At 39.9% G+C, this 25,873-nt stretch overlaps 1 protein-coding gene across 1 annotated transcript in view; it reads left to right on the plus strand.

Moving 5' to 3' along the window:
• The window catches only part of LOC103388616 (CUB and sushi domain-containing protein 3), a 189,517-nt gene that overhangs the window by 123,889 nt on the left and 39,755 nt on the right, over nucleotides 1-25,873 (plus strand). Inside the window, exons 43-54 of the mRNA XM_025061476.1 lie at nucleotides 630-807; nucleotides 5,013-5,158; nucleotides 5,672-5,752; nucleotides 6,883-6,996; nucleotides 11,917-12,105; nucleotides 12,399-12,545; nucleotides 14,359-14,547; nucleotides 16,387-16,572; nucleotides 17,218-17,412; nucleotides 18,112-18,285; nucleotides 20,452-20,625; nucleotides 21,676-21,849. Coding sequence (XP_024917244.1) covers nucleotides 630-807; nucleotides 5,013-5,158; nucleotides 5,672-5,752; nucleotides 6,883-6,996; nucleotides 11,917-12,105; nucleotides 12,399-12,545; nucleotides 14,359-14,547; nucleotides 16,387-16,572; nucleotides 17,218-17,412; nucleotides 18,112-18,285; nucleotides 20,452-20,625; nucleotides 21,676-21,849 — 1,947 coding nt within the window. The remainder of the gene's footprint in view (nucleotides 1-629; nucleotides 808-5,012; nucleotides 5,159-5,671; nucleotides 5,753-6,882; nucleotides 6,997-11,916; nucleotides 12,106-12,398; nucleotides 12,546-14,358; nucleotides 14,548-16,386; nucleotides 16,573-17,217; nucleotides 17,413-18,111; nucleotides 18,286-20,451; nucleotides 20,626-21,675; nucleotides 21,850-25,873) is intronic.

A 25,873-nucleotide genomic window follows, 5' to 3' on the forward strand; every position in this document is an offset into this window, starting at 1 on the left:
CTTTATTACAAAGCTGATTAGGCCTGTCTGTGTTGTAAATTTCAAGGAGACATCTCAGCTGTTTCTTAGGTATGATGAATGACATCTTTTCCCTAATCAGTACGCAGTGATCTATGTTTCAAGACAGCTATAAAGAGTGGGATTTAAACTTTTTGTTTTGCTCTGCGGCCACTGTATTGCCCCCTTACTTGCTGTTCATTTGATTAAGAGGAAAGTTTTGTAAGTTTTTGCCCTATAGTTCAAAGTCAAAGCTTACCACATTTCCTGTAGAGGGGTTGAATTTATTTATTTCTTCCATTTATCCTCTTCTGAAGTCACTAAGAATGGGTTCTTCCAGGTTGGTGATTGTCTTTAGGAACCTCCATGTCTGAACTGCTAACAGAATTACCTTGAGTCAACATTCAACTCTGAAATGACTACAGTTTCAAATATTTTCATGTCTTATATTTCCATGTGTTAGACATTATTTGAAGGTTAAGATACTACACTTTCAGAATATGTAAATCACTAAAAATGCCCTCTGGGAGGCTTTTCCCTGTTTTTGTTAATAGCTAGTCACATTTTTTATTTATACTCAATCAAAGATTGCATTTTTATTCCTGCCTTGACTTATTTCTTCTTCCTTTCAGCTCTCTGTGGTGGAAATATTACATCAATGAATGGCACAATTTACTCACCCGGACACCCAGCAGAGTACCCACACTTCCAGGACTGTATGTGGACTGTCAGAGTACCTCCTGGCTATGGCATCTACATCAACTTCTCTGTCATAAATACAGAGCCAATCTACGATTACATCACTGTGTGGTAAGGCCTGACTTTTTTTGTCAGCTTGTATTTAACCTCCAACCAGAGCATGTGTGTGGATTGGATTCCAAACAAGCCACCGTGTGTGTGACAAGTGTCCAAGACCTCTGCTAATAACAGTTCCTCATCTGCTGAAAACCCATTAGCAAATTCACAAAATACTTCAAAATGATGACAGAAGCAGCAGAAGTCAAATCAGCACCAAGGACAGCTCCACCTTAAGGAGTGTTCCTTGTGACTGTTTACAATGAGCTGGCCTTTGATTGAAGTAAAAAAAACATCAACAAAGCAGTGCATTAGCAATAAAGCCTATCTAAGCCAAAAGCTAAAAAAGGACATGATTTAACCAGAGTGCAATGTTACGAGAGTGCTGAGCAGCTTAGTGCAACTACCAGCTGCGAAATAAAGACTTTCGACAGCTTCTTGGTTGAGTTATGTATTATCTAAATGGAACACACCGTGGATCACTAATCAATTTACCAAAAGTCCTTAAAAGGGGACCGTAAGAATTAATTCATATATATAAATATGTAATGTTGATGATATGATCAAAATTTGTTCGGTGAAGAAAACTTTGAGCTTCTGCTTGGATATCTCTGTTAAAGGTCGCTCAATCAATCTTAAAATATGACAACGTTGACATTTATAAATGTTGACAAAGGCCAGGTGGACACATTTTGGTAGAAAACGCTCACTCTGTTTGTGTTTGTGTTTGTGTTGTTAAGAGATCACACACCAGTATCTGACTTACCATAAACTTTGTTTGTCCTTGTGTTTAATTGCATGTCAGTGTAAATAAAGTGCATTACTAGGAAAACAAAGTAAACAATAGAGGGTGGATTCATAAGCCACTTTATTTACAACAGCGTATCCAAACTTTGCTTGCACTGCAATATGCATTTCTGTTTTTTATGTACCATTGACTTACCCTGGCCTTCAATTATTATTCCCCTCCCGACCGGGTCAACTGGTATAAACCTTTATAGATTTCTTTTTTTCACTCTAACAACTTATTTCCTCAAGGCCTCCTCTTAAAACAAAATGAATTGTGCTGCATGATGAAACTTAACCAAAAGAAGGCAGAGTCAGCATGTCCTCACGGTAGATATTTAACTCCAGTAATTAAATGACCATTCGGTGACAAGTTTAAAACGTGCCCCGATGACAACTCTATTTGTATTTATGTGGAAACAAAACAAACGAGCTTTTCATGGAGAAGGTTTTTCATCACTCCAAACGCTGCCATTATGCCTGAAAACGTACCTGACTGTCTGACTGTCTGCCTGTCTGACTGACTGTCTGCCTGTCTGACTGACTGTCTGTCTGACTGTCTGTCTGACTGACTGACTGACCGTCTGACTGACTGACTGACCGTCTGACTGACTGACTGACCGTCTGACTGACTGACTGACTGACCGTCTGACTGACTGACTGACCGTCTGACTGACTGACTGACTGTCCGACTGACTGTCTGACTGACTGAGTGACTGACTGTCTGACTGACTGACTGACCGTCTGACTGACTGACTGACTGTCTGTCTGTCTGACTGACTGGCTGACTGACTGACTGGCTGACTGACTGACTGTCTGCCTGTCTGACTGTCTGACTGTCTGGCTGACTGTCTGACTGACTGTCCGACTGACTGTCTGACTGACTGACCCATATGTGTCTGGCTGCTGGTGTGTCTGGCTGCTGGTGTGTCCACCTCCTTCTACCTCTCTGCAGCCTCTTACCATAATACTATAGTGAGCCTCAGGGTCTAATGGAGCTGCCCTCATGGGTGAGACGGGAGGGAATTGCCTTCCAGCATCTGGGGTTACATTTGAGAGTATGGCAGGAGGAGGGAGCCACTGGCACTGGTGTTTTCAAATGAAATAGTGCATAAACAATCTGTCCCCTGGTGGCAACAATTCATTTCCCTGCCTGACTGCCATTCCCTATTCTGCTGATCAGTTTAAAATAACATTTTTTTTCACTCCCCTGCATGCAGCATGAACACACATACAAAAAAACCCCAAAACATTTAGTGTGCAGATCATCCAGGTCAACAGTGTCTAAATTACACCTCCAACGCTGGCTACATCATCTGAATTTAAAACCAGTTTCCTGGCTTGAAATTATTATTATTTTCCCAGGCTTTTTCACAGATAAATGTACAACAGACATGATAATAATGGAATAATGGAAATAGTTAAACCTCATGATAAAAATAAAAGAGGAAGATTGAATCATATACCAGGACTTTCTCTCCTTAAGTGAAACACATTGCAGTTTGAATCAATAAACAGAGCTACTGATAGTGTTCTTCAAAGATTCTTTTTTACCCATACAGAACACATACATTTCCTCACATCACCACAGTTCTGACTGGACTCGTCACTGACAGGATCTCCAAGTCCAGCCAGTCCACCTTAAATATATATGTTTTGCGGTCTGCTCCTGGCATCTCCTCCCAGTCACAGCCGTCCTTCAAATTAGCCTGAAATTGTCTAAGAGATGTGTCTAAGATGACAGGCTGCCATCGAGGGCCAAGGGAGGAGCTTCACTCATCACTGGCATTAGACCAATATCTATCATTGTCACTCAAACCTCTTTCTTCAAATGTTCAAATTGGAATTTCAAAGCTACCTTTTTTTTAAAAATATGTTTTTAATACAAAATCCTTCAGATACACTGAAAGGGTAAATGATCAGCATTGATACTGTCACACATTTAGATTCGTATTTTTATGAGCCCACCCATCCGTCACGTATAATAGGCTCCCACCCACCTTCATTATGGGTGAAAATTAGAAAAGGTCACCATGATTCAATTACAGTTTGCTACCTGGGGCTACAGTTACTGACGCTCGGTGGTATTCACTGCTGCAGGATTTTAAAATAACCATTAATCAAATTTCTAAGGACACTGTTTTTATCCTTGTCAACAGAGTCCACAGGAGTTTAAGATCTGCTGGAAATCGTCGCCTACTGTAAATATATGTTAATATTATTAATGCAAATCCCAGGGCAGCTGTGGATTAATCTGGATTAATCTCGGTTAATCAGGATTAATCAGTAATCATTCCTAGATTATTTATATTCTGTGTATCTCTGGAACAGAATGACTAAAACAGCAGGTAGATGTATGTGGTTTATTTGTGACTAACCCAAATGATGTCAGTCATCTGGTCAGGAGTAGTCTTACCTACTACCATGCGCTCGGTGAAACTGGTCGTAAGAAAGCCAATGATCTCACCTGGCCTCAAAGCCATAATAAACAAATGCTAAATGCTGGAATATTAAATAGACTGAACAGCATCTCTTGCTTTGTGCATGCATAAAAATACGATTGAATTAAAATTAAATGAGGACTAAAATCAAATAGTTTTTGTATTTTTTTAATATGCAATTAGAGTTTAAATTTTAAATCAGAAAATCAAAAAATACATAAATACTGAATATAAAATCATCTTTGTTTTACAGCAGTCATTGTCTGATCTCCCAGATTTTCATTTGGACACGAATGTGCTCTCAGCTCCTCTGTGAAATACCACCTTTCGTGAACTAATGCCTCTCAAAAATGTTAACACAAGCCTCCGGTGAATTAAACATTTGGCCTTTTAACAGAGATTTATCTCTGAATATTAACAAAATATTAATGTTAGACGTGACTGGCTAAAAAAATCCCTTCACTGTCTCTTAGTCAGAGCCCAGGTTTTGTCGACACATTGTTACGACTCAAACTTTGAACCTTCCAGAAGCATCAGTTTTAAAAGATTTTGTTTAACGGATTGTCAGTGTAATTGTTACAATCTTTTCTTCTTCTAAGTCGGATTGTCAGTGTAATTGTTACAATATTTTCTTCTTCTTTCCACTTTATTCTGTTTGACTAAAATTTAACCAGATTTCTCGTAGCAGTCTTTAAAAAAGCCAAGAATTTTAACAAGTTTTTACCACTTTAGTTTGAACTTAACTTCCCATTAACACAAGATGTTCTTTCAATGGTTTCAGTACTTTGAAATTATGAACCTCTGCTCTGGTATGACAGAGTAAAACAAAAGTTTTGAGTAACTGTTAAAGGCTAGATAACAACAGAATGATAATTTGACCTGATCTTTTATCCTTCCAGGTCGGAACACTATTTATTCGTTGATCACTCCACCTCCCACCCCGTCTTTTGCCCTTCTATAACCTTGTTTATTTCTCGTCACTCTCTGTATCAGGGATGGACCGGACCAGACCTCTCCTCAAATTGGTCAGTTCAGCGGCAGCTCCATCCAGGAAGGCGTGTACACCACCGCCAATCAGATCCTCATCAAGTTCCACAGCGACTTCAGCACCAGCGGCTTCTTCGTGCTGCTGTACTACGGTATCCTCCCCTTTGATTTCAGCCGTGTAAAGACCTGGCCCTGTACTGCAGTAATGACCCTTATTCATCTGATCATCAGCTCACAACAAAGCAGGGAGCCTGCAGCAGTAATGAACAGGGAGAGATTGTTCCCCGTGTTTCTATTAGCCCGCTGTAAAAACCACGGCCTCATTTTGGCCCGTCTTATTTCACTGTATGGCCTCTGCTGTGTAACTACACATGATAAATACTGCCTTATGATTATATTTCAGTCACGCTATCACAACGCCCATGTGAAAGACGGTGATTTCATATTAAATGTTCCCATCTCAGATAAATTATTGATTGGTTTTTGATGATTACAAGCAGTGAAGGGAGAATGTTTATGATTAAATCATGTTTCGGTGGGACGCAAAATTAGAAAATGTAATGCAGTTAAAATGACAACACACACACACATTTGAATTTTTGTGGGTTTTTTTGTGGGGGGGGTTACCTCTGTGCTGATCTCAGTATCTCTCCCCTCACCAACAGCGTACCAGCTGAGGACCTGTCAGCCGCCTCCTGTCGTGGCCAACGCCACCACGCTAAGTGAAGATGACGAGTTTGAAATAGGTTTGTCTTATTTTATTTTCCTTGTTTACTGGTCAGGAACGAACGCGGATAAAATCAATTTTTCAGCAGACCTGAGGTAACGTTTCTTGTCAACAACTGGACAGAGTGAGACAAAAAGACTTAAAACACAGTTATATTATTTATATTTATATTTATGCTGTTAAATAATTCACTTCATGTTTTTTAACTCTTAAGTTTTTATCATTGAATTTCTTCTCATACTTCAACCTTACTATGAAGCACATTTTATCTGGAAATACTTTGAAGCGTTAGAGCAGTGGCAAAACTTTATTTTTATCTTTCCTCCTGACAAACGATCATTTAGAATTATGTACAACAGCTGAGAATTCATATGCTAGGAGCGGCGTTTACGATATGCAGACGAGGACAAGATTGAGGTCATGATGTAACCATTAATATTCACTGAACTGTGTCTATTTATTTGGTTGGAGACGGACGAGATTATTTTCAAGGACATGTACATAGTGATGTAATCGAGCGCAGTTATTTGAGAAAAGTGTTTTGGGACAATGGAATTAATTGTGTTGTGCACCCTCGGTTTTAGGATTAAATTGAGGTTCGATTGTAACAAGTATGTCACCTAAAGGTGTTGCGTACGTTTTTGTGTGTGTTCTGTAGCACATTAGGGGGTGCTGTAAACACAGTTGGGAACCTTTATTAACAGTAGGCTACTGTTGCAAACAGATTGAAGTTGTAGTTAAACCTTTGAAACCAGAGGGAAAAGTAAAACACAGAGTTAAATGTGTAACAGCAGTGTAACTGGGCCGTAACAGGTTTAATGGTTGTTGAATGGATTTCTTGGCTGATTTACTGTTGGGTCGTGAGCACCTGATAACCTGTGAAACTGTACTCCTCCAACAGAACTTACTAAACTAAATAATCTAATTTGTCAGATAAACATTGCGTCCTGTCACACCAAAGAAGTTATTTAGAGATTACCTATTAACACATTTTCTAATTCTCTGAAATTTCAGTTCCATGTTTGTGGGGCACGTCAATCTTCATTAGAAAATTTGGTGTGAAATACTCTTTCTCTCTCTCTCTCTCTGTTTGTTTGTGTTACTGTTTATATTATATCTGTGTGTGTGTGGGTGAAAATGACCTCACAGGGGACATTATCCGCTACTCCTGCCTGCCAGGCTTTACCTTGATGGGCAGTGAGATTCTGACCTGTCGGCTTGGAGAGAGACTACAGATGGATGGACCCCCACCAGTCTGTCAAGGTTGGTTTATAAATCTTCACGTGTTCCTCTAAGACTGGCTTCACTTGTAGCTAATGTCCACATTCACCTGCACAGGCTGATTGTATTTGTATGCATACAGTCGTTTGTGTATGTGTGTGTGTGTTCACGGATTTACCCGTGTGTTTGTGTGTTTAACGCTGCTCTGCCAAGGTTGCTTGCAGTCAGCAGCATCTACTGTTGATGCATCACTTAACAGACTGCCAGCAGGGTCCCTCCCAGCGAGTTCCTGATGGCAAACAGCATCTCTGTTCTAATTTATCAAGACTCACAGAGACAGAACACCACTGACCCCAGATCACAGACCTGAGCGCCCTAAGAGGCAACGCTAGATTGTGATAGATCAGTGTGAAACAAATTACACATCAGCATGTTTCACAGACAAATGGCTTTTTTAAGTGCATCAAGGGTGGGCGGGCGTAGCTGTCTTTTCCTTCGTAGGCAAGTGTGTTTCCAACAATAGCCAGAAGCTTGTTTTTTTTTACCCCTTAATCCTGTCTAAATGGCTCCAAGGGTTTTATCTGTCCAGCTTGTTTCAATAGATGATTTTCTAAACAGGGAAACAAACACAAGAAATATCTGTTGTTTGCTTCAGAGAATATATGGAGAAGAAAAATAAAAACAGGAAATGCCAAACGCCAACTTGTGGTGCCAACTCTGAAAACAGTGATCTATAAAAGCCATGGAAAAAAAGCATCTTTTGATTTTCTCCAAAGTAATTTTGTTCCCGGTCTTCCTGTCCAATTATTTCTGGTAACCATGAGCCATCAAAGTCAAACTGATGATCAAGGCGTGGCAGACGCTCAGCACGTCTGACGTGAGAAAGCATCCAGCGACAAAGGTCGAGGTTTGGAGCCTCCGATGTGAACTGTGTTGCATTTTTAAATTGACAAAAATATGATTTTAAGTCAATTTAAAAACTTGAAGTAAAGAATGCCTTTTTGGTTGTTACCTGAGGGGTTTTCAGTGATGAGAGGTGTGAATTCTTACATCACTGTCTGCACTGGAATAATCCAGGAAATTAATAGGATAGGTTGGAATTTTCAAAAGCTGCAGGGAAACTTCCTGTGACTGTAACTGATGACTAGTGGCTGTCAGGGAGGTAAGGGACACTGTCCTCTGAGGGGAGCAACTGATCCTGTCCATCAAACAACACACGCGTCAATCACACCACTTTATAAGTCCCCTTCTCCCCCACCACTCCCTCGTCCTCCACAGAGAAAGTAAATGATAGAAACAACCACAAAAAAAAAAGCACCGAAGTTGCAGCTTCTGTTGTGAGTGATAAATTCTTTACAACTGCGTAAATCCTGTTGATGCCGGTGCAGAAAGAGGATTATGTGGTTCATGCCAGACTAATTCTTCAGTTGGTCACAGTGGTCAATATGATGTGAAGCAGCAAAACTCATTCAACAGTCAAAGGTTTTCTTGTTTTGACTGCTTTTCACTGCTTTATTTAATAAATACAAGTTTGACACTTCAGAACGTGACTTGGAACGGTATACTTGGATATTTTAGTGATACGTAGTCAAATACAGTTGAACTCTATTTATTTGCATTGTTCCAAACAGTGCAATGAAGACATAATGAAGATGGAGAAACTATTTGTAATTCTATGTATTTACTCAACAAAATTGATCACATTCAATAGGAAGCTGTTCACGTTATCTCTCTTCCTGCTAAGGATATAGATCTAGCTAAGATACCAAAGTATTAAAATTTAAATTAAACTGAATATTTAGACTGAATTCCAACAAGTGTGAGAGATCCTGTGATTCAAACCCTCTTGTTAGTGTGTCTGCCTTCTTGTGTTTGTGTTATCATTTTGCACATAACTCTGCCAAGACCAGTGAGCTCCTGTGAGCTGAATCTCACATACTGTACTTGGAATCATTTCCGACTTTAATGTGAGTGAACTAATTAACCTGCCAAATCCAGATGGGCAGGGTATGCTGGGACTATTTTGGCAGAACACTCTGTGTTTCAGTTGATTGTATTTTGCAAGACTTTTTTTTTTTTCACGGCGTGCGTTTGGACAAACAAAAACATGTGTGTCGTTAATAACATTATCATCGGTTCTGTTCACTAAGCATCGCCAGAACACTGTGACAGTGAGTCAGCATGCACCCTGAAATTAAGGCAACGTAATGGAACCAAGCCGTCATTCATGCGGTTACTTACACTTGTGGTTTTCCAACCTGTCAAGATGTCTGCTCTGAGAAAAGCCTCATTTCTTGGCAAAGTAAAATCAGCGGAAGTAAAAAGTAAACACTGTACATTCACAGTGAACGTCAAACAACACAGAGATGTTTTTAAATACATTTGAATTCCAATTTTTCCCATTCAAACACAGAACAGATCATTTGTCAAACAGATTTGTAACCCCATCAGAAGTTTCACTTAGAAACAGTTCATAATTTCCATCTTTTAATTTATTGATTTACCTTAGGAAACAACATTCTGACGTGGTGGTGTAAACATCTTTACCAGCTAAATGATGTCTCTTTATAAAACCCCCTCCTGGCCTTAACGTTTCCAAAAATAGTCCCGACTATTTTAGGACATTTGAAAGGGAAATAAATGGTTTGACATTGTCTCAGATCACCTCATTATTGGAGTGAAGAATTTATTGTATTTTCTGTCTCCCAGCTCTGTCCTTGTGCACCACCTGTAGCAAGGAACTAATTGCTCTCCTTGGGACATGCAGAGTTGAACTTCATTTGAGTTGACCTGTTATTCACATACCGGAGCCTGCGAGGATAAGTGTCAAACACCACTGTTTCCTGTTGACGGCTGGCTGATGGGGCAGGAAAGAGAATTCTTTCGCTTTTGTTTGCCGTCAACTCTTCTGGTAATTGTCGCTTTACACTTGTAAGGCAACGTTAATATGTCCTTGCGTGGCGCGAAATCCCACCCCTAAATACCCTTGGAAATTTCTCAGAGCGCTTCCTTTATGAATCAAGGTTCTTCAGCGAACTTCCTCAAGGAAAAGTGAACAATCAAAACACATCTCCGTTCTTTGTCAACAACATCTAAGATACAGTACTGGAACAAATAACAAGTGGTTTGAGAATGGATTACAGGGGATTGTGGGAAATGCAAATGACATGATTCATTTCTAACACATTCAAGTTTAGAAGAATTCAATTGTAGCCAGTATAATGCAATGCTATATTCCGCTCAGAGCGATGTCTTATCCCTTTAATGGTTGCCTCAAAACTCATACGGCAGCAATAAAAGGGCGATGGAAACAATTTTAGATTTCTCATTATTAGTGTTTGTTTTTTGTTTTTTTTAATAATGCATCAACGTTTGAGGCAAAACAGTTTTGCTATTTCTAAAAGACAGACCTGTATTTGTTGCCTGGCAGCACTGGGTTATTAAACATGAACTGAGAATTATTTAATAAGAAATAACCAAAACTACATAACACAACTTTTCAGCTGTATTTTCTGACCTAAAATGTCCAACTTGTCATGCCCTGCTGTCCTTTAGTGAAGGAAATGCAAAGATCAGGAATCGAAATGATCAAAAGTGCAGACCGTTTTCTGAAACGGCTCCATTAAGGCACAACAGTGACTATTTCTGTTCAAATGGAGGGGTGCAGGCTCCGTCAGGATTCGACATGAACATGTTCCACAACGCTATAATAAACGGAGGATCTGTGAATGAGATGCATGAGATGTGCAGCAGAGAGGATTTTAACTGCTGCCATTTTGACGACTGAACATCCCATCCTGAACTCCAAACACCATCACACAGCCGTAACTCCTGCAAAAATCAAACGTGGCAGACTTATCTCCAACTGCAAAATCAAGTCTTCACTCAACAGATACTCTCTCTTCCTAAATGTCTTAGCTGAAAAAAGCTGTTTTCACAAATCTAGAGAATATAAATACATTTGAAATGAATTTTAGTTTGGAAGCAAATGTGGATCTTTGATAATGACCAAGTTGTTCCATTAATTTCTTTTCTACATTGATATTGTATTCAAATATGTTTTCCTCCGAGACTCTGCCTCTTTAAATACTGATTCACCAGTGTTTTGTTTTGTTTTTTTTAATTTTGTTTTTTTTTTTTCTGCCAAGAAAACTGCTGACTTTGACTTCGTGAATCTTTTGTTTTTCTCTGCCTTAGAGCCACAATATATTTTTAGTTCCAGCCCTTGACACTTTTTGCAGTGACTGGCCGGTGGAAATATTCACACTGTTTGATGTTGCTCTGTTTCCTCTCTCTCTCTTTCTCACTCTCCCTCTCTGTCTCTCTCTTTTTTTTTGTCGTGAAATATGACCCATTGTTTCCTGTGACCTTTTTACCTCAAACAGTTGTTCACGTTAACCTTTTATCGGAGTCATGTTCCTTCAACAGTGGCCTGAGAGAGAATGGTCTGTGACCAGCAGAAAGGAAAAGGAAAAGAACAGAACTGTCATTATTTCAGACACGTCAGCCTACAGGAAGAGAAGAGAGCTCTGAGCACTCACACACACACACACGCACGCACGTGTACACACACACATACCACCCCCACCCTCCCACCCCAAAAAATGTGCTGTCTCACCCACTGAGTATAATTATTTGATGGATTGATGTCAGGGGAGTCTAGTGACAACAGTAGAGTCTCCAGCTTCACCCTCTGCTCTAAAAGCCCTCTCTCTGAAATAATTGTTTCAGGACTAGTTATTTTTCTGGCGTAATTTTTGCTGTCACTGTAGAGCATTTCCCCACCTCTGCTTCCCTCACCTCATCTTAACTTTGCTCCCTCTTCTGGGCCCTGCTCTAGTCTGCCGTCCTCCTGATTTATTTGTCTTTTTTGCCAGTGTTTCTCCTCCACAACTTTGGTTTTCCTCAGACCAGGCTTGGCTCTTCTCTTTCACTCCCTCTGTGTTTTCTTCTTCTCCTCAGTACAATGTCCAGCCCATGAGGTTCGCTTCGATTCCACGGGTGTCATCTTGAGTCCAGGCTTCCCTGACAATTACCCCAATCTCCAGATGTGTTCCTGGCTCATTAACGTGGAGAAGGGCTACAACATCACTCTGCACTTTGAACTTTTCCAGACGGAAAAGGAGTTTGACATTTTGGAAATCTTTGATGGTGGGTTCTTCTGAGATATTTAATGCATTTCTTAACTTTAAATATGAGTCAGTCCAAAGATCCACCGATCTATGTTTGAATCAACCAACACTAAGACAAGGCTTCAGTTTCGGCTAAAGAAGCTGCAAAGCTGACGGATGTAAAACTGAAATCTACCAAACTATTCTCTACTATTCTGCTAATCTCTGTTGCTCAAGAAACTAGATTGACTACAGTCCAGTTTACATTCACATACAGAACTAAATTTGAAAGAAAAAAGAAAAAAACCTGTGTTTTTTTACTACTGTGTTCAGGGCCCAACATCTACAGCCAAAACCTGGCCTCACTCAGTGGTGACATTGAAACACCCTTCAGCCTGACCACCACCGGTCATCAGCTCCTGCTGCGCTGGTCCTCTGATCACGGCACCAACAGACGTGGTTTCCATATCAGATACGTGGGTGAGTATCAAAGTATGTATCCAGCTTATAATCATACTCTTTTTTTGCTTGAATATTTACTTGTGACTTCACACTGCAAAAAGGTGATAAAAGTCATGGGTTAACAGTTGTTAGTGAGAGCCGTTTAATCAGCAGGCATCGGAAAATGTTAAATAAACCATTACCGCTGCAAACATTTGATGTTATTATGCAAATGAAATGACCCCATGATTTTTACCCCAGTGTGATGATAATGCCTGATGATATTCACTGTACTTTTTTAATGAGTGAATTTTTGCAGAAATACTTTTTGTTGGGTTTTTGTGTAGTTTTTTTTTTCTTCCTAACCAGCTCCTGTCAGGGATAGAAACTGACCTTAGAGGTCTGTGTGTATGAAAAGGCAGATAACGATCCACTGCGCTACTCCACATCTATGCTTCCTAATTAATACAGGAATTTCAATTCTTAACAAATGATCTGATAGAACAGTGACTGATAAGCCAAAGTAGTGCTGGTGATTCACCTTCCATTTGCAGTGAATGCTTCAATAGTGATGAAAAAAGGCACACAAGCTCTTTGAGGTTACTTATCTAAACATATAAGGTAATTCATGCTCATCTGTAAGGATGTAGTAAAGATGGTTTACATGAGTAAATAGTTAGACAGTGTAAGACTGTGTGTGTTAATAACTTGGCAGCGGAGCGACAAGATGTTGGCCAGAAATCAACATCCACTCGTGGATCGGATCCAACGAGACATTAAGACCACACTATCGTATTAACACTTAACTCTGCACAAGATTAGAGAGATGCTAGCACCACAACATACAGTATGTCATATAAGCAACTTGACTGGCAGTCAGTTAGCCTAGTGCTGTTATCATGACAGCCCTATGGAATTAGCATTCATTTAAATGAGAGAGAAATCCAATGGCATGGCTAAACTACTCTGTTGCGTTGTAAATTCTAAATAATTCCTGCAAATGCTGTTGATATTATCTTTAACTTTTGTCTACGTCAGTGAAGTGCGGGCCACATCAGGTGTGAAATTAAAGCCCCATTTTATTGGTTATAACCTGGTTTAATCTGGTTTAAACTTTTGCATGAAAATTCTCATTTGATTGTATGAATAGAGCTGCTGAGTCAGAATTCTTAAGAACTTCAGAAAGGAGAAATGAAGGTACTGGATAGGTATTGGTGTCTGCAGATACTTAAAGTAGGAGTAAAGGTGCTAGCACTGAGTCATCCTTATTAAAACACAGTCAAACTATCTACACAGGAAGTCATCTCTATATCAGCAGGGCTGTTTCTGTAACATGCAGTGTAACACAGCCTATGGCCTCAATGTTTTAAAACTTAAATCGGATATTAAAGCATTAAATGATAAAAAAAAGTTGTATTGATTGAATCAGTTTCAAAAACCTTAAAGCAGCTAAATAAATGTTCATTTACAACCTTTATTTTGATTCAGCTTCACTGCTGATTTTTAATTTTAGTTCCAATATGTGACCTTGTTAGCATTGTTGTGTTCTTCCTGCTTGATCAAAGCTACGTTTAAAAAAGTAACTCTTGGTAAATAAATATATTGAAGCTAAGTAGTTATGACAGATGAAGATGAAACTCTTTTTTCCTGTTTCTTTATATATATATATATATATATATATATAACTTTAGCTAATGCTGTCTTTGTTTTGGTCTTTGTCTGTTCTTGCTCTTCTTACCTGCCTGTGTTTTCCCGTTTACTGCCTCTGGTTCATTCTCACCTTGTCTCGTGTGTCTTGACTTTTCCATCTTCCCATCATGCCCCCTCTTCCTAAATCACTCCAACTTTGCAGCCATGTACTGCAGTACACCTGACTCCCCACAACATGGGTTTGTCGTGAGCCAGACCGGGGGCCATCTGAACAGTGTGGTACGCTGGGCCTGCGACAGGGGATACAAGCTGATTGGAAAAGGCACAGCTGTGTGCAAAAAGACCACATATGACTACTTTGCCTGGGATGCTCCAGTTCCCGCGTGTCAAGGTGAGCTCACCGGCTCTGGCAGCTTTTAATTTTCAACTTTCAGCCAGCCCCCCCCGATCTTCTGGTCACTGCTCCAGAACCTTTATTCTCAGCAGCACACAGGCAAGCGCATAAAGGCATCCGTGAGCCTCTCGCCCTCAAACATTCCCATGTAGTTAGCAGCAGAACTGAGTGGAGGCTGATGGAGAGCCTGAGCCCTGTCAGGTGGAAAAGAAACAGAAATCAATTTCTCCTACTTCTGTCAATTTCCACTTCTTGAAATTACTTTGGCTAACTTGCTATTAGCATGCAGCGTCGGCTCCTGTTGGGTCTCACTCAAGTAATTGGCTTCTTTGATGCACACATGAAATATCTGGGTATTTTGGTGCAAAGGAAGACAGGCTGCGATAAGCAGCAGCAGATGGTGTTCTGAATATTATTTTATCGTGCTGTCATGAAATTGACATGTATTTATATCTACTGTATGTTGTTGTATTTTAAAGAACATTTTAAAAACACTGCACCTGTAATTGACTCTGTCAGGTTGTTAATTGCGTGCAGCTTTTTCAAAGCATCCAAACCAGAGTGGCTGCAAATGAAGTGACATAACAGGCAGATGCTCTCCATCTGTTATCGGATGGATGACGGAGGTTTCACCACAGCACCTTCACTCCTCCACTCTCTCCAGTCCATAGTGTATGACTGAGAATCTGATTCAAATTATGCAGTATATTCATTCCTCACTTCTGCCCGTTGGAAAAATGGCAGTGACCTTAAACAGTTTTTCACAGCAAGTGACCTTCTCAGCCTTGACACAGCCTTGTGTTAAAGGTTCGGTCTTTGTAAAGTCACAATTTTTCATATGCAGTACGGAAACATTTCCCCCACCCCTAATTAGCTTCTGTTAGATGTGAGTGTGCCCCCCCCCTTCCTCCTTTGAATCTGCAGCTACAATTGCTTCTTTGTTTTATGATGTGTTTGTAAAAATGTCACCGCTGTGACCCCACAGATGTTTGTTCCCCTCGTCGTTTCACTCCTGGCCTCCTCCAGGTCCCCAGACGATAATAAACACCTTTAAACCGTTCCAGTTTGACTTTAGTGTGTCTGCTAAGGCAGTGAAACCACGTAAAGATTAAGGTGATGTAGATGCTGGAACACACCGTGATGTGGAGAATCTCCTGTTTCTTTCTTTGTTTTTTAACACTGTAGTATTAGGTTACACAGTTTTACCATTTGGAAATATAAGAAAATATATTTTTTAAATTGACTGATATGGACTGTGGACACACATCGTCTTACATTCTACATCATTTACCATCAGATTTACAGTCACAAGGTTGGAACTTTAAAACAGGTTGGTATTTAATAATACAGTGATAACCTGTGTGTATTAAATCACACATCTGTATTAGGTCTGGCTGATTGCCTGGTGCCATTGCTCTGTTTGAATTAGGATAAGGTTCTTGTAATTGATATAATGGCCTGCCTTGGTTCCTCGAAGAGACTGGATAGAGGTCTGAGCACAGGGATGGAAAGAGAAGACAATAACTGCAAAGATAATTGGATGAGACATAGTGAGGGTTTAGAAACCGGAGTCAGAACTATCCACGGCCGTTCAGATGAGCAATTGAGGAATTATTGAACTTGATTGCATAACAAATGAAAAACAAATATTACTCAGGATTATGTTTCCCATACAGATCTTTTAGGCGAATTGCTATTTTAAAAAAAAACTTTACGGGCTTAAAAACTTGAGTCTGTTCCATTTAAATTTGACTGTGTTTACTCCCTGCAAAATTTACTCCATCTTATACTGCATATGCATAAACATGTCAACAATCATCCCCTCCTCATTTGCAGCTGTGTCGTGCGGTGTGCCCAGTGCGCCGGTGAACGGAGGTGTCCTCGCTGCCGATTACTCCGTCGGCACTCGGGTGACCTACTTCTGCAACGGTGGCTACAGGCTCTCCTCCAAAGAACTGACGACCACGGTCTGTCAGCCAGACGGTACCTGGAGCAACCACAACAAGATACCTCGATGCATCGGTGAGTTGTGTGGAGCTGCAGCTCTCAAAGGCTGTGTCAGAACTTGGAGATTATTTTTGGTTTTTCCTCTATACAGTTTCCTGTAGAAAATGCATGCCTGCTGAAAAAGATTGCTCATTCAAACTGCAGGTTTATTAGTAACAACATAATATCAGGATATATATATATATATATATATATATATATATATATATATATATATATATATATATATATATATATATATATACTGTATATCCTGAGATATTCTGTGACACTTGCTTTTGTCAAGAGTCACTGACAGCATTAACTACAAATTTATTTTCTTTTTTTTTACTGTAAATGTGTCTAACTGCTGAGGAAACGGCTTGTTTAAAACCCCTCTGTTTTTAGTGCCAATTTAGGGACATTGCTGTTGTACAGAAACTGCAGAAGTGTTGCATTAAACATTTAATGCATTCCTTAATTTTCCTTTGAGTTTGTTCTTGTTAAATTTTAATTTCGCAACTCTTTCTCGTCTACTTGACTTCTGGGACGTTGCACGTCGTCTTTACGGCTTTTGTCTCGGCAGTGTGCACGCGAGGGACTAAAGGAAAACTGAACCACAAGTAATTCTGTTGAAAAACAAAAGTCACTGAATCAGCTTTTGTTTTCCTCCTGCCTCAGTCATGAGCTGTCCCAGTCTCAGCTCCTTCTCTCTGGACCACGGGAAATGGAGGGTGGTTAACGGCTCACACTACGAGTACGGCACAAAAATCATTTTCACCTGCAATCCTGGATTCTACCGTGTTGGCCCCGCCCACATCCAGTGCTTGTCCAATGGTGTTTGGAGTTGGAGGAACGAGAGACCTCGATGTAGAAGTGAGTGACTTCTAGAACGTGTAAATTGATTAAAAATGTGTGACAAATGTTGTCAGAAAGAACCAAAAAAAGTTACTTAATTCTAGCAAACATTCTGGAGATGTTTGGTCTGTAGAAATCAAACCTCGTTTACAGTCACAGATGGAGCATTTAGTCTCAGCACAAAGAATACACTGTGGGTGTGTATTTCATTAGTTTCAGTGAAAGGTTGAAATTGAAAGAAATTGGACAATGTCATACAGCCAGAGTGAAACGTCTACAGTATGTCCCACAGTGGGGTCAACAGCACCATAGACTACACTATAGGACTTGAATGAATGGCATATTCACTGCTCACCTCATCTGCAGCTGCTGGATTCACTTTCACACTCTGGACCTATAACCACCACTGCCTACGGTAGATATTGTTAAGACCTCAAAAAACTATTGAAAGACATTTAACTGCACTGTGAATTACATCATTTCTTACAAATAAGAAGTACTGAGTGGCCAGGATGAAGGATCCAAACCTAAATACCTTTAGGTCAATGTTTTGTTTGTATTAATTCTTCCAAAAAGGCTGTAATTGACTGTGTTCTCCTATTGATTGTACAGATGTGAGCAGATGAATCTCATTTCTCTGGTTTCCTGCTCTCACCTCTGCTGTCTTCTCACCTTCGTCTTCTTTTCTTCTCTATTATCTTTTACATGTTATTGCAGTCATTTCCTGTGGCAATCTGCCCATTCCTCCTAATGGGAACAAAATAGGAACGCAGACTACCTTTGGAGCGTCTGCCATCTTCAGCTGTAACACTGGTTATGTTTTAACTGGCTCCACCGTCAGAGAGTGTCTGCTGTCGGGTCTGTGGAGTGGAATGGAGACTCACTGCCTGGGTAAGCAAATGTCTGGATTTTTCTTTGATTGAGGTTGTCAAATATGATGTTTATGGTTAAACCACATTTGGTTTGAAGTACAGAAATTAAAAGTGTTAGAAAGCCAAATCATAGTGAGCACAGATGTTCAAATGTGTAATACTCTCCTTTTTATATAAATACTAATACTAACACTTTTTCAAAACAAACAAGATAATAAAACATTTTGAGAGAATGCTAAACCTCTGAAGGTCTAAAGATTCAGAATTCTGATAATCAAATGTTATGAACTGACAAACGTCTAACCCTAATACAAAGTTGATCTGGAAATGGCTTTACCTGTTTGTGTTACAGACTTTCTAAAACCAAAGACTCTTGAAAATTACAAATATCAGATCAGTTTTTTTGTTTTGTTCTGACCAGCCTGTTGTCATTACGTCAGATTTTTTTTAAATGTAAATGTCTGGGCACATGCATCTCGCCTCAGGTGTAGCAATCTGTGCAGCTAACGCTAATTTGTTGGGGCTATTTTTGTCCTTCTGTTGAATGGGAGTCCGTAGCTACTGGTTATCTGAATAGTACAGACATCTTTCACGCTAAAACGGCACAATTGGAGCTGTTGTTAGAACATCGTCCATAAACATACACTACAGCTTGACTTCTCACAATCCGTCACAGCTCTGTACTGTAGAAAACAATGAGACACGTGTAATTACTTGAGCCGCATTGAAGCCCATGCAGCAGCAGAATAGGACAGCTTCTCTGGCAGAACTCTGAGTCCATTTATCAACCTCACACCAGCAACTACAGTTCAGGCCCAGTACAAGACCGGTCGCCTTCATTTGAAAGAGCACCTCACTTTTGTTTTTGGATGTGACTGCTGGGATGACCTCCAAGCTCTGTCAACCGCTGCAGCTCATCCTCATAGAATCGGGCCTCTCTCCGCTGGAGCGTGGTAATTCAAGGCTCAGCTGAGTCTGAGGGTGGAGGGGGAAATTAGGGCAACTGAGACGCACAGGAATATATTCATGTTTTGAGTGGCAGTGGAAATTTTGGCGAAAGTCCTGTCAATTATAAGCACAATTATATCTAGATATAGTAGTGGAGAATCAGTTCTTTTAGTGGTAGTTATGATGGTGATGACTCTTGGTTGACTTCTGGGGCAGAGCCTTCAACACAGTCTTATCAGTCTCAATGTCCCCAGTAACACTGAACGTATCCAGGTCGCGTTCTGTGTTAATGATGGAGCCAATCGTGTGTCAACCTGCCTTCACTTAGTGTAGGAATAATGTCCATCTCCTATAATTACACTTAGATGAAGATTATTTCCGATCGTTTATGGTTTTAAATTATTGGTACAAGATGAGTGTCAGCAAGATTATGAAGATGGGCTGCTTTCAAAAACAACATTAAAAACCCCTCTTCTCCTAGTGTCAGCCAAATTGAACAGCTGTTTGAGCTTTAATACAGTCTCTTTCTGACACTGACTAATTCATCTAATGTCACCAAGAGGCTGCCTCAGCTTCCTGTTCCACAGGTTTGTTAGTTAAAAAAATGTCTATAGGATATTTTTATATGCAGTTTCCATTTCTGTCCAATGAAATGCTAAATATTTCCATTAAAATTTAGTGCGTACAACCCTGTTCCAACTGTATTCTGTTTCCTAGCCAAATGGGAATCAATAGGAGAATCAATAAGGGGTGGAATCGATAAATGAAATCAACAATGGGACAGGAATTGGAATAAATTCCTGTGCCGAATTACATCACCAATGTCTGTCTCTTATGGTGTGTTGTCATAATGAATAATGCTGAAGACATTGTAAATCTATCAACAATATTTCAGGGATAATGAGTTGAACGAAACATTTATTTTTAAAGCCATTATGTTCCAATGAATACACTCATTTGTTTTCCCACATTGTATTCCAGGGACCTTTAAAATTATCATTTCATTTTACAACACAAATGTCAAAACACAAAATTACTTTGTGTGGGAACAACATAAAAATGTCCACAGAAATGTCCTCCGTCAGCTCAGTGTGCATCACTGCGGGCTGCTGTTATTAAATGTTGGAAAGTCTAACCCGAGTGTGGTACACTATGAGCATGTGCCTGAGATGTTTCACTCTTTATTATTTGTGTTTTGCTAATGCGTGTTCTGTGTTTGTCTCCACGGTCCTTACAGCCGGACACTGTGGTGTCCCAGAGCCATTTGTTAATGGACAGGTGATTGGGGAGAACTTTGGTTACAGGGACACAGTGGTTTATCAGTGCAACCCTGGATTCAGGCTGATCGGATCTTCAGTACGGATCTGTCAGCAGGACCACAGCTGGTCTGGACAGCTCCCAGTTTGTATCCGTAAGTATCCGTAGGAACATGTCATGTTTGTAGGTAGAGTATTCAGTAATATTGTGAAATAAATCCTGAGCTGCTAACAGGCAATCAGCAGGTTGGCCTGGCAGAAGTCGATAGTTTTAAAAAAAATTACATTTTGTTATAATAATTAAAAACATATGAAAATATCTTCTGTGCCATATTTTTAGGATTGTTTATTCCATAAAAAAGTATTCAAAGTTACTTGTGTTACCTCCAGGACTAGGTCATGCAAGTTGTTTATAGCACCCCCTGCAGGGGTAGTGGTGTCTGTGTTCACTAACACATATTTCTGTCTTTTACTGTTTAAAACTTTTTTTTTTGATTGTCTGTTTTGTTTTTTCATGCAAGGTCGACCTAGATTTAATTTGACCAAATTGTAGTCAGCAGGATATTTTTCTGTTTGTGTAACAAAGGAGGACCACTTATTTTTATATATTTATTTATGAGTAAGCAGTGATTTTCGTAATTAAGGATGATCAATGCTATAATTTTGGGGGTTTGACCCATTAATAAGTCTTTGAAATTGTTTTTTAATTCGTTTTTCAATTGCTACAAAAATAATAAATGAAACAACCAATGTTTTTTATGAGAAGCAGGTATTGGTTAGTTTTTGTTTTTATTTAACAAACCCGAACATCATGCAGAAACCAAGGCTTGTTACTACTTTAGTCTGTGCTGCACTGAAGTCAGCGATCGATAAAAAATCCTCATAATGTGATTTTTAATCTCCTGTTCACTTATTGATGCTCTGACTCTGACGTTAAGCCTTTTCCAATCTGCATCACGTCCTGATTCCGTATTCATCCAGCGTTCTGCGAGGTTAATTATATGATAATGATATTTCTATGATAGGTGTCACATGACATCACCTATTGATCATTTTTATTGAATTATCTCTGCTGACCCTATCATCTCTCTCACACACACATCCATTTTTTTCTCCATCCACTGTCTTTCTCCTTCTTACATTTTTTTCCATAATTAAATTTCTCTCCTTCATCTTTCATTATCACTTTTTCTTCTCACCTCCAGCTGTGACGTGCGGCCACCCCGGCAGCCCCATCTACGGCCGCACCATCGGTGATGGCTTCAACTACAATGACGTTGTGCGTTTCTCCTGCAACAAAGGCTACACCTTAGAAGGACCTTCCACAGCTCAGTGTCAGACCAGCCGTCAGTGGAGCCAGCAGCCACCCACATGCAGAGGTAAGGTTCACCTGAAGAGCTATTCCAGAACAGGTAATTGACGGCTGGTTTGACTGACCTTATGTATGGGGGAACCTGCAGATGTGTCTTTAAGTTGAAAAATAAAATCTTTGTTTCTGCAAGCATATTTGGCCAACGCTCAAATCGCATTGTGTTTCTCGGGAACGTCATTAACCATCTTCATCTGATCTTTGTCTGAAGAGAGATGTCACTGATGTGTATGACAGCTGAACCTGTTTGTCACGCCACACTTCAACTTTTCTGGGGCCAACTCTGTCTTATTCTGCTTCTGTAAATCAGGTTAACCATCAGTGTGGCAGTTGGCAGCCAGCAAGCAGAACCCCGGTCCAGTCAAAGTGGTGGAGAGAATAAAACAGGCTCTGCAGTCGCTTTGTGTCACTTCAGGAATCCGATGTTAGAATGACCAAAAACTGCAGCAGCCTAGCAGATGTACAGAGATCATTTAGAAGTCAGCAGCCAGTGACTGCCAGCGTTCACAGACACAGGCCACTGTACAAACAGATTTGATGGAGCTGCTGCTCACATCACCAATGATGGAAACGTAAACATTGACACTGTATCCACACACTCTTCCAGTTGTCTGGCTGCTACAGTGGGCATCCATATTAAAACATGAAAAGCAACTGGTCTCAGAGTAAAGGAAATAACTGGCAATGAATGGGTTCAGGAAGAGTCTCCAGAAAATGGTAGAGAAGCTATTTTTGCAGGGTGAAAGAAAAGGCGAGACAGCTTCCCAGTAGGTTTTCCCATCACATGGTGACAGACTGCAATTTGAGTTGGCACAGGTTTGGCTCATTAGTGGTGTGTGTTTATAACCAACAACATCTTCTCTCTGAACATACTTGAAATGTTTCCTAAAAGACATTCGTGACAGTAAAACAGTGGTGCCCACACTTTTTTGGAAGCTACTATTTAAAGTGACTGACCTACATTGAAAAAATGTATTATATATTTATTAGAGATGGCTTGATCCGATACTCGGGAACTATTCGGTCTGATATTGGTAAGAATTTCAGGGTGGAACGTCGATGAAAACAACTATAGACCCGTTAAATCCGATACCTAAGATCAAATGCTCCAGTTAAATTTGCACAACATGAATGGAAAAAGGAACACGATTGCCTGGCAGTGACAGACGCTGGCATGATAGGCGAAGAGAAGGTGTCAGATTCATATCTGTATGGGCAGATTCTCCAAGTTGTGGTAGTATCGTTATCAAACATAAAAAAGTTGTATCGAGCCATCACTAAGATTTCCACCTAAACTGAACGCACTTTATATAAACATTACAGCTCTGTGGTACGATATAATTTAAGCACTCCTTTTGAGTCAAATAGAATAGAATAGAAATGTTTTATTATCATTGGACAAGACCTGCTGTGGTTATTGTTCAATGACAACTAGTCGATCCCGATCTGCTTATTGTTCACCCTATATTAAAATGTAAAAAAAGCTTGCCTTATTTACTTTTGTATTTTAAACTACAAAACATGTACATCTGTTTAATTAGGGTAAAAGTTTTAATTAGATATTTTGACTTGTTAAGGCTCATTTGCAGAATCTCACACCACAGTAGTTCCTCGCTGATGTAATGATTCCGTGACGTGCGGGAAAGCAGTCAGCTGTTAGCAACGTAAAGAATGAACTTGATAGAGACATTAATTGGATCCCAATTAGATTCTGTCAACCAAAAGCTACTTTTGCCAACTTAGCCCATTATTAATACGTCGTCTCTTGGCAGAAGTTTTGTTGGCCGTCAGATGTGAGATGATGAAATTACCATCAGTATAAATGGGACCTCAGAGACAGAGCCGATAAAAGATTAAGAGTATTAAACTGTCATGACTCTCCTTTTGCAAAATGTCTCTGTTGACGGTATATTAACATTAAACTTTTTTTTTTTCTTAACTCCACCTTCATCTGCTCTCAGAGCTCGGTCACCTTATCAGCAGCGTGGATGTTTTGAAAACGTTTTACTGCAGGATGAACGTGGTAAACATGTCTGACACTTTTACTGTATTTCCTTATCACTATGCAGCATACGCTACCATAACATAGACAATGTCCCGATTTAACCTGAACTCACATGGCACTCTGTTTAAAAAAGGAACCGAAAAGTCAACCGTGGAATGTCACTCCTGCTATTATTAACTTAACAGGTGAACGTGCTGACAACTTTCATTTATATAAACGAGACCCAGCAAAGACCAAAAGCAGCATGGCTCCCAGGGAAGAGAAGTCACCTCCCTGTTGATGATATTGGATGCAGTTAATGAGGCAAAGTGTCAGGCAAATTGTATATTACCTTGTTTTCATTTCATGTCAGGTAAATTAGAAACAAATCGCTATTGACATAATCACAGACTGTATATAAATGAATGGACAGAGCTGTAACTCTGGATATTTCTTGTCTAGGTCCATGAAACAGGAGACAACACACCACTCATTTTATAACGGCATTGAATGTTTTATTAGTTTATCCCCTCAAACAGCAGTTCTAGGTCACCTTGCAAACTTCCAGCTAATTCTGAGGGTGAGAGGATGACAAAGAACAAAGTCCCAAAAGGGAATAATTGTTCACGTTGACCAAATAAGTCAATTTTATCGATGTCATGACATCACTGGGCTCCTATTGGACAATCCAGCTGTCAGTCATATGTAGATTCAGTCATTTCCTGTTATGAATCAATCTTTTATTATTCTGGAAGCTGCTAAGACAAATGCAACTTGATTGTTTTGGTTTCTTGAAGATGTTTCATCGCTCACCCAGGAGACCTCTTCACTTCTGACTGACTGCTGGAAAATGCTGGTACTTATCCTCACAGAGGCTGAATACCCACATAGAGAGTCGTTGGGGTAAAACAAAGCAGAGGTTTTTCTAAATGTATTGACTGTGTGACTCACTCAACCCCTCTTTAACAGCCCGACCCAGGTGAATACAACATCCTTCCCCTGGGTCGGGGTGCAGTCAGCGGCTTTGTTTTACTATAATGACTCTCCATTCAGGTTAAGTACCAGAACAGTCGGTTGGAAGTGAAGAAGCCTCTTGGATGAGAGGTGAGATTTCTTCAAGAACCCAAAACAGTTCTGTTCCCTGTGTCAAAACTGTTTCCAAACTAATTTAGAGAATAATAGAAGATTGATTCATAACAGGAAATAACTGATACTGCTTTTGACTGACAACTGGATTGTCCAATAAGAGCCCAGTGTCGGGACATAGACAACATTGATTTATTTTGTCAACTATTCTGTCTTGGCTCATCTTTGCTGCTTTGTATAGAATGATCTAAAGGTTTATATTGTGTTTAATTACAGACATTCATATTTTAATTTAGGTAACATTCGTGTAGGTAACGCAATAAAAAAAATCACTTAATATATTTTTGTGAAAGATAATGCAGACATTGCAGCCAAAACCTGTCGTCACTCCACTGCATGTCTCGGTGCCTTTCAGACGAGAACACAGGTAAAACCTAAACCAGATTGGCATCAGTAATCCGTCAGTAAGACGGCTGGGATGCAGAGTCTTGCGCTACCACTGTTCGCGCTCATTACACAGAGCAAAAGTTGGCACTCACAAAGTACACGGAGTACACAGTGACAGTTGTTTCCAAAACACATTTGAAGTTCTGCATAGAGACCAGAGTTTTCTACACTTTGCAATCGAAATGATCATTTCAGTGACAATTAAGAAGCCGGAGCTCAGAGGAAAAAAAAGTTAGGTTTGCAATGCATACACATTAGTGTCAACACTAGTTTCTTCTCCAAAGAAATAAACAATTAAAGTGCTGTTCTGTTCCACCACGATTCGATTATCATCAGTGCTCATTGTTCCATATGTGTTGACAGTAACACAACACAACACTGCTGGATGCCAGCTCCTGGCCAGTATTTAATGCAGTAACAGATGTACATCAGTCAGTGTGCTGTCTCTTTGTGTTAATTCTCTAACTCCATCTCTCCTTATGTCATGCTCTGGCTGTTTTTTCCTCTGTATTGATCT

Source organism: Cynoglossus semilaevis, chromosome 13 (assembly GCF_000523025.1).
Source record: "Cynoglossus semilaevis isolate Cse_v1.0 chromosome 13, Cse_v1.0, whole genome shotgun sequence".
Classification (NCBI taxonomy): Eukaryota; Metazoa; Chordata; class Actinopteri; order Pleuronectiformes; family Cynoglossidae; genus Cynoglossus; species Cynoglossus semilaevis.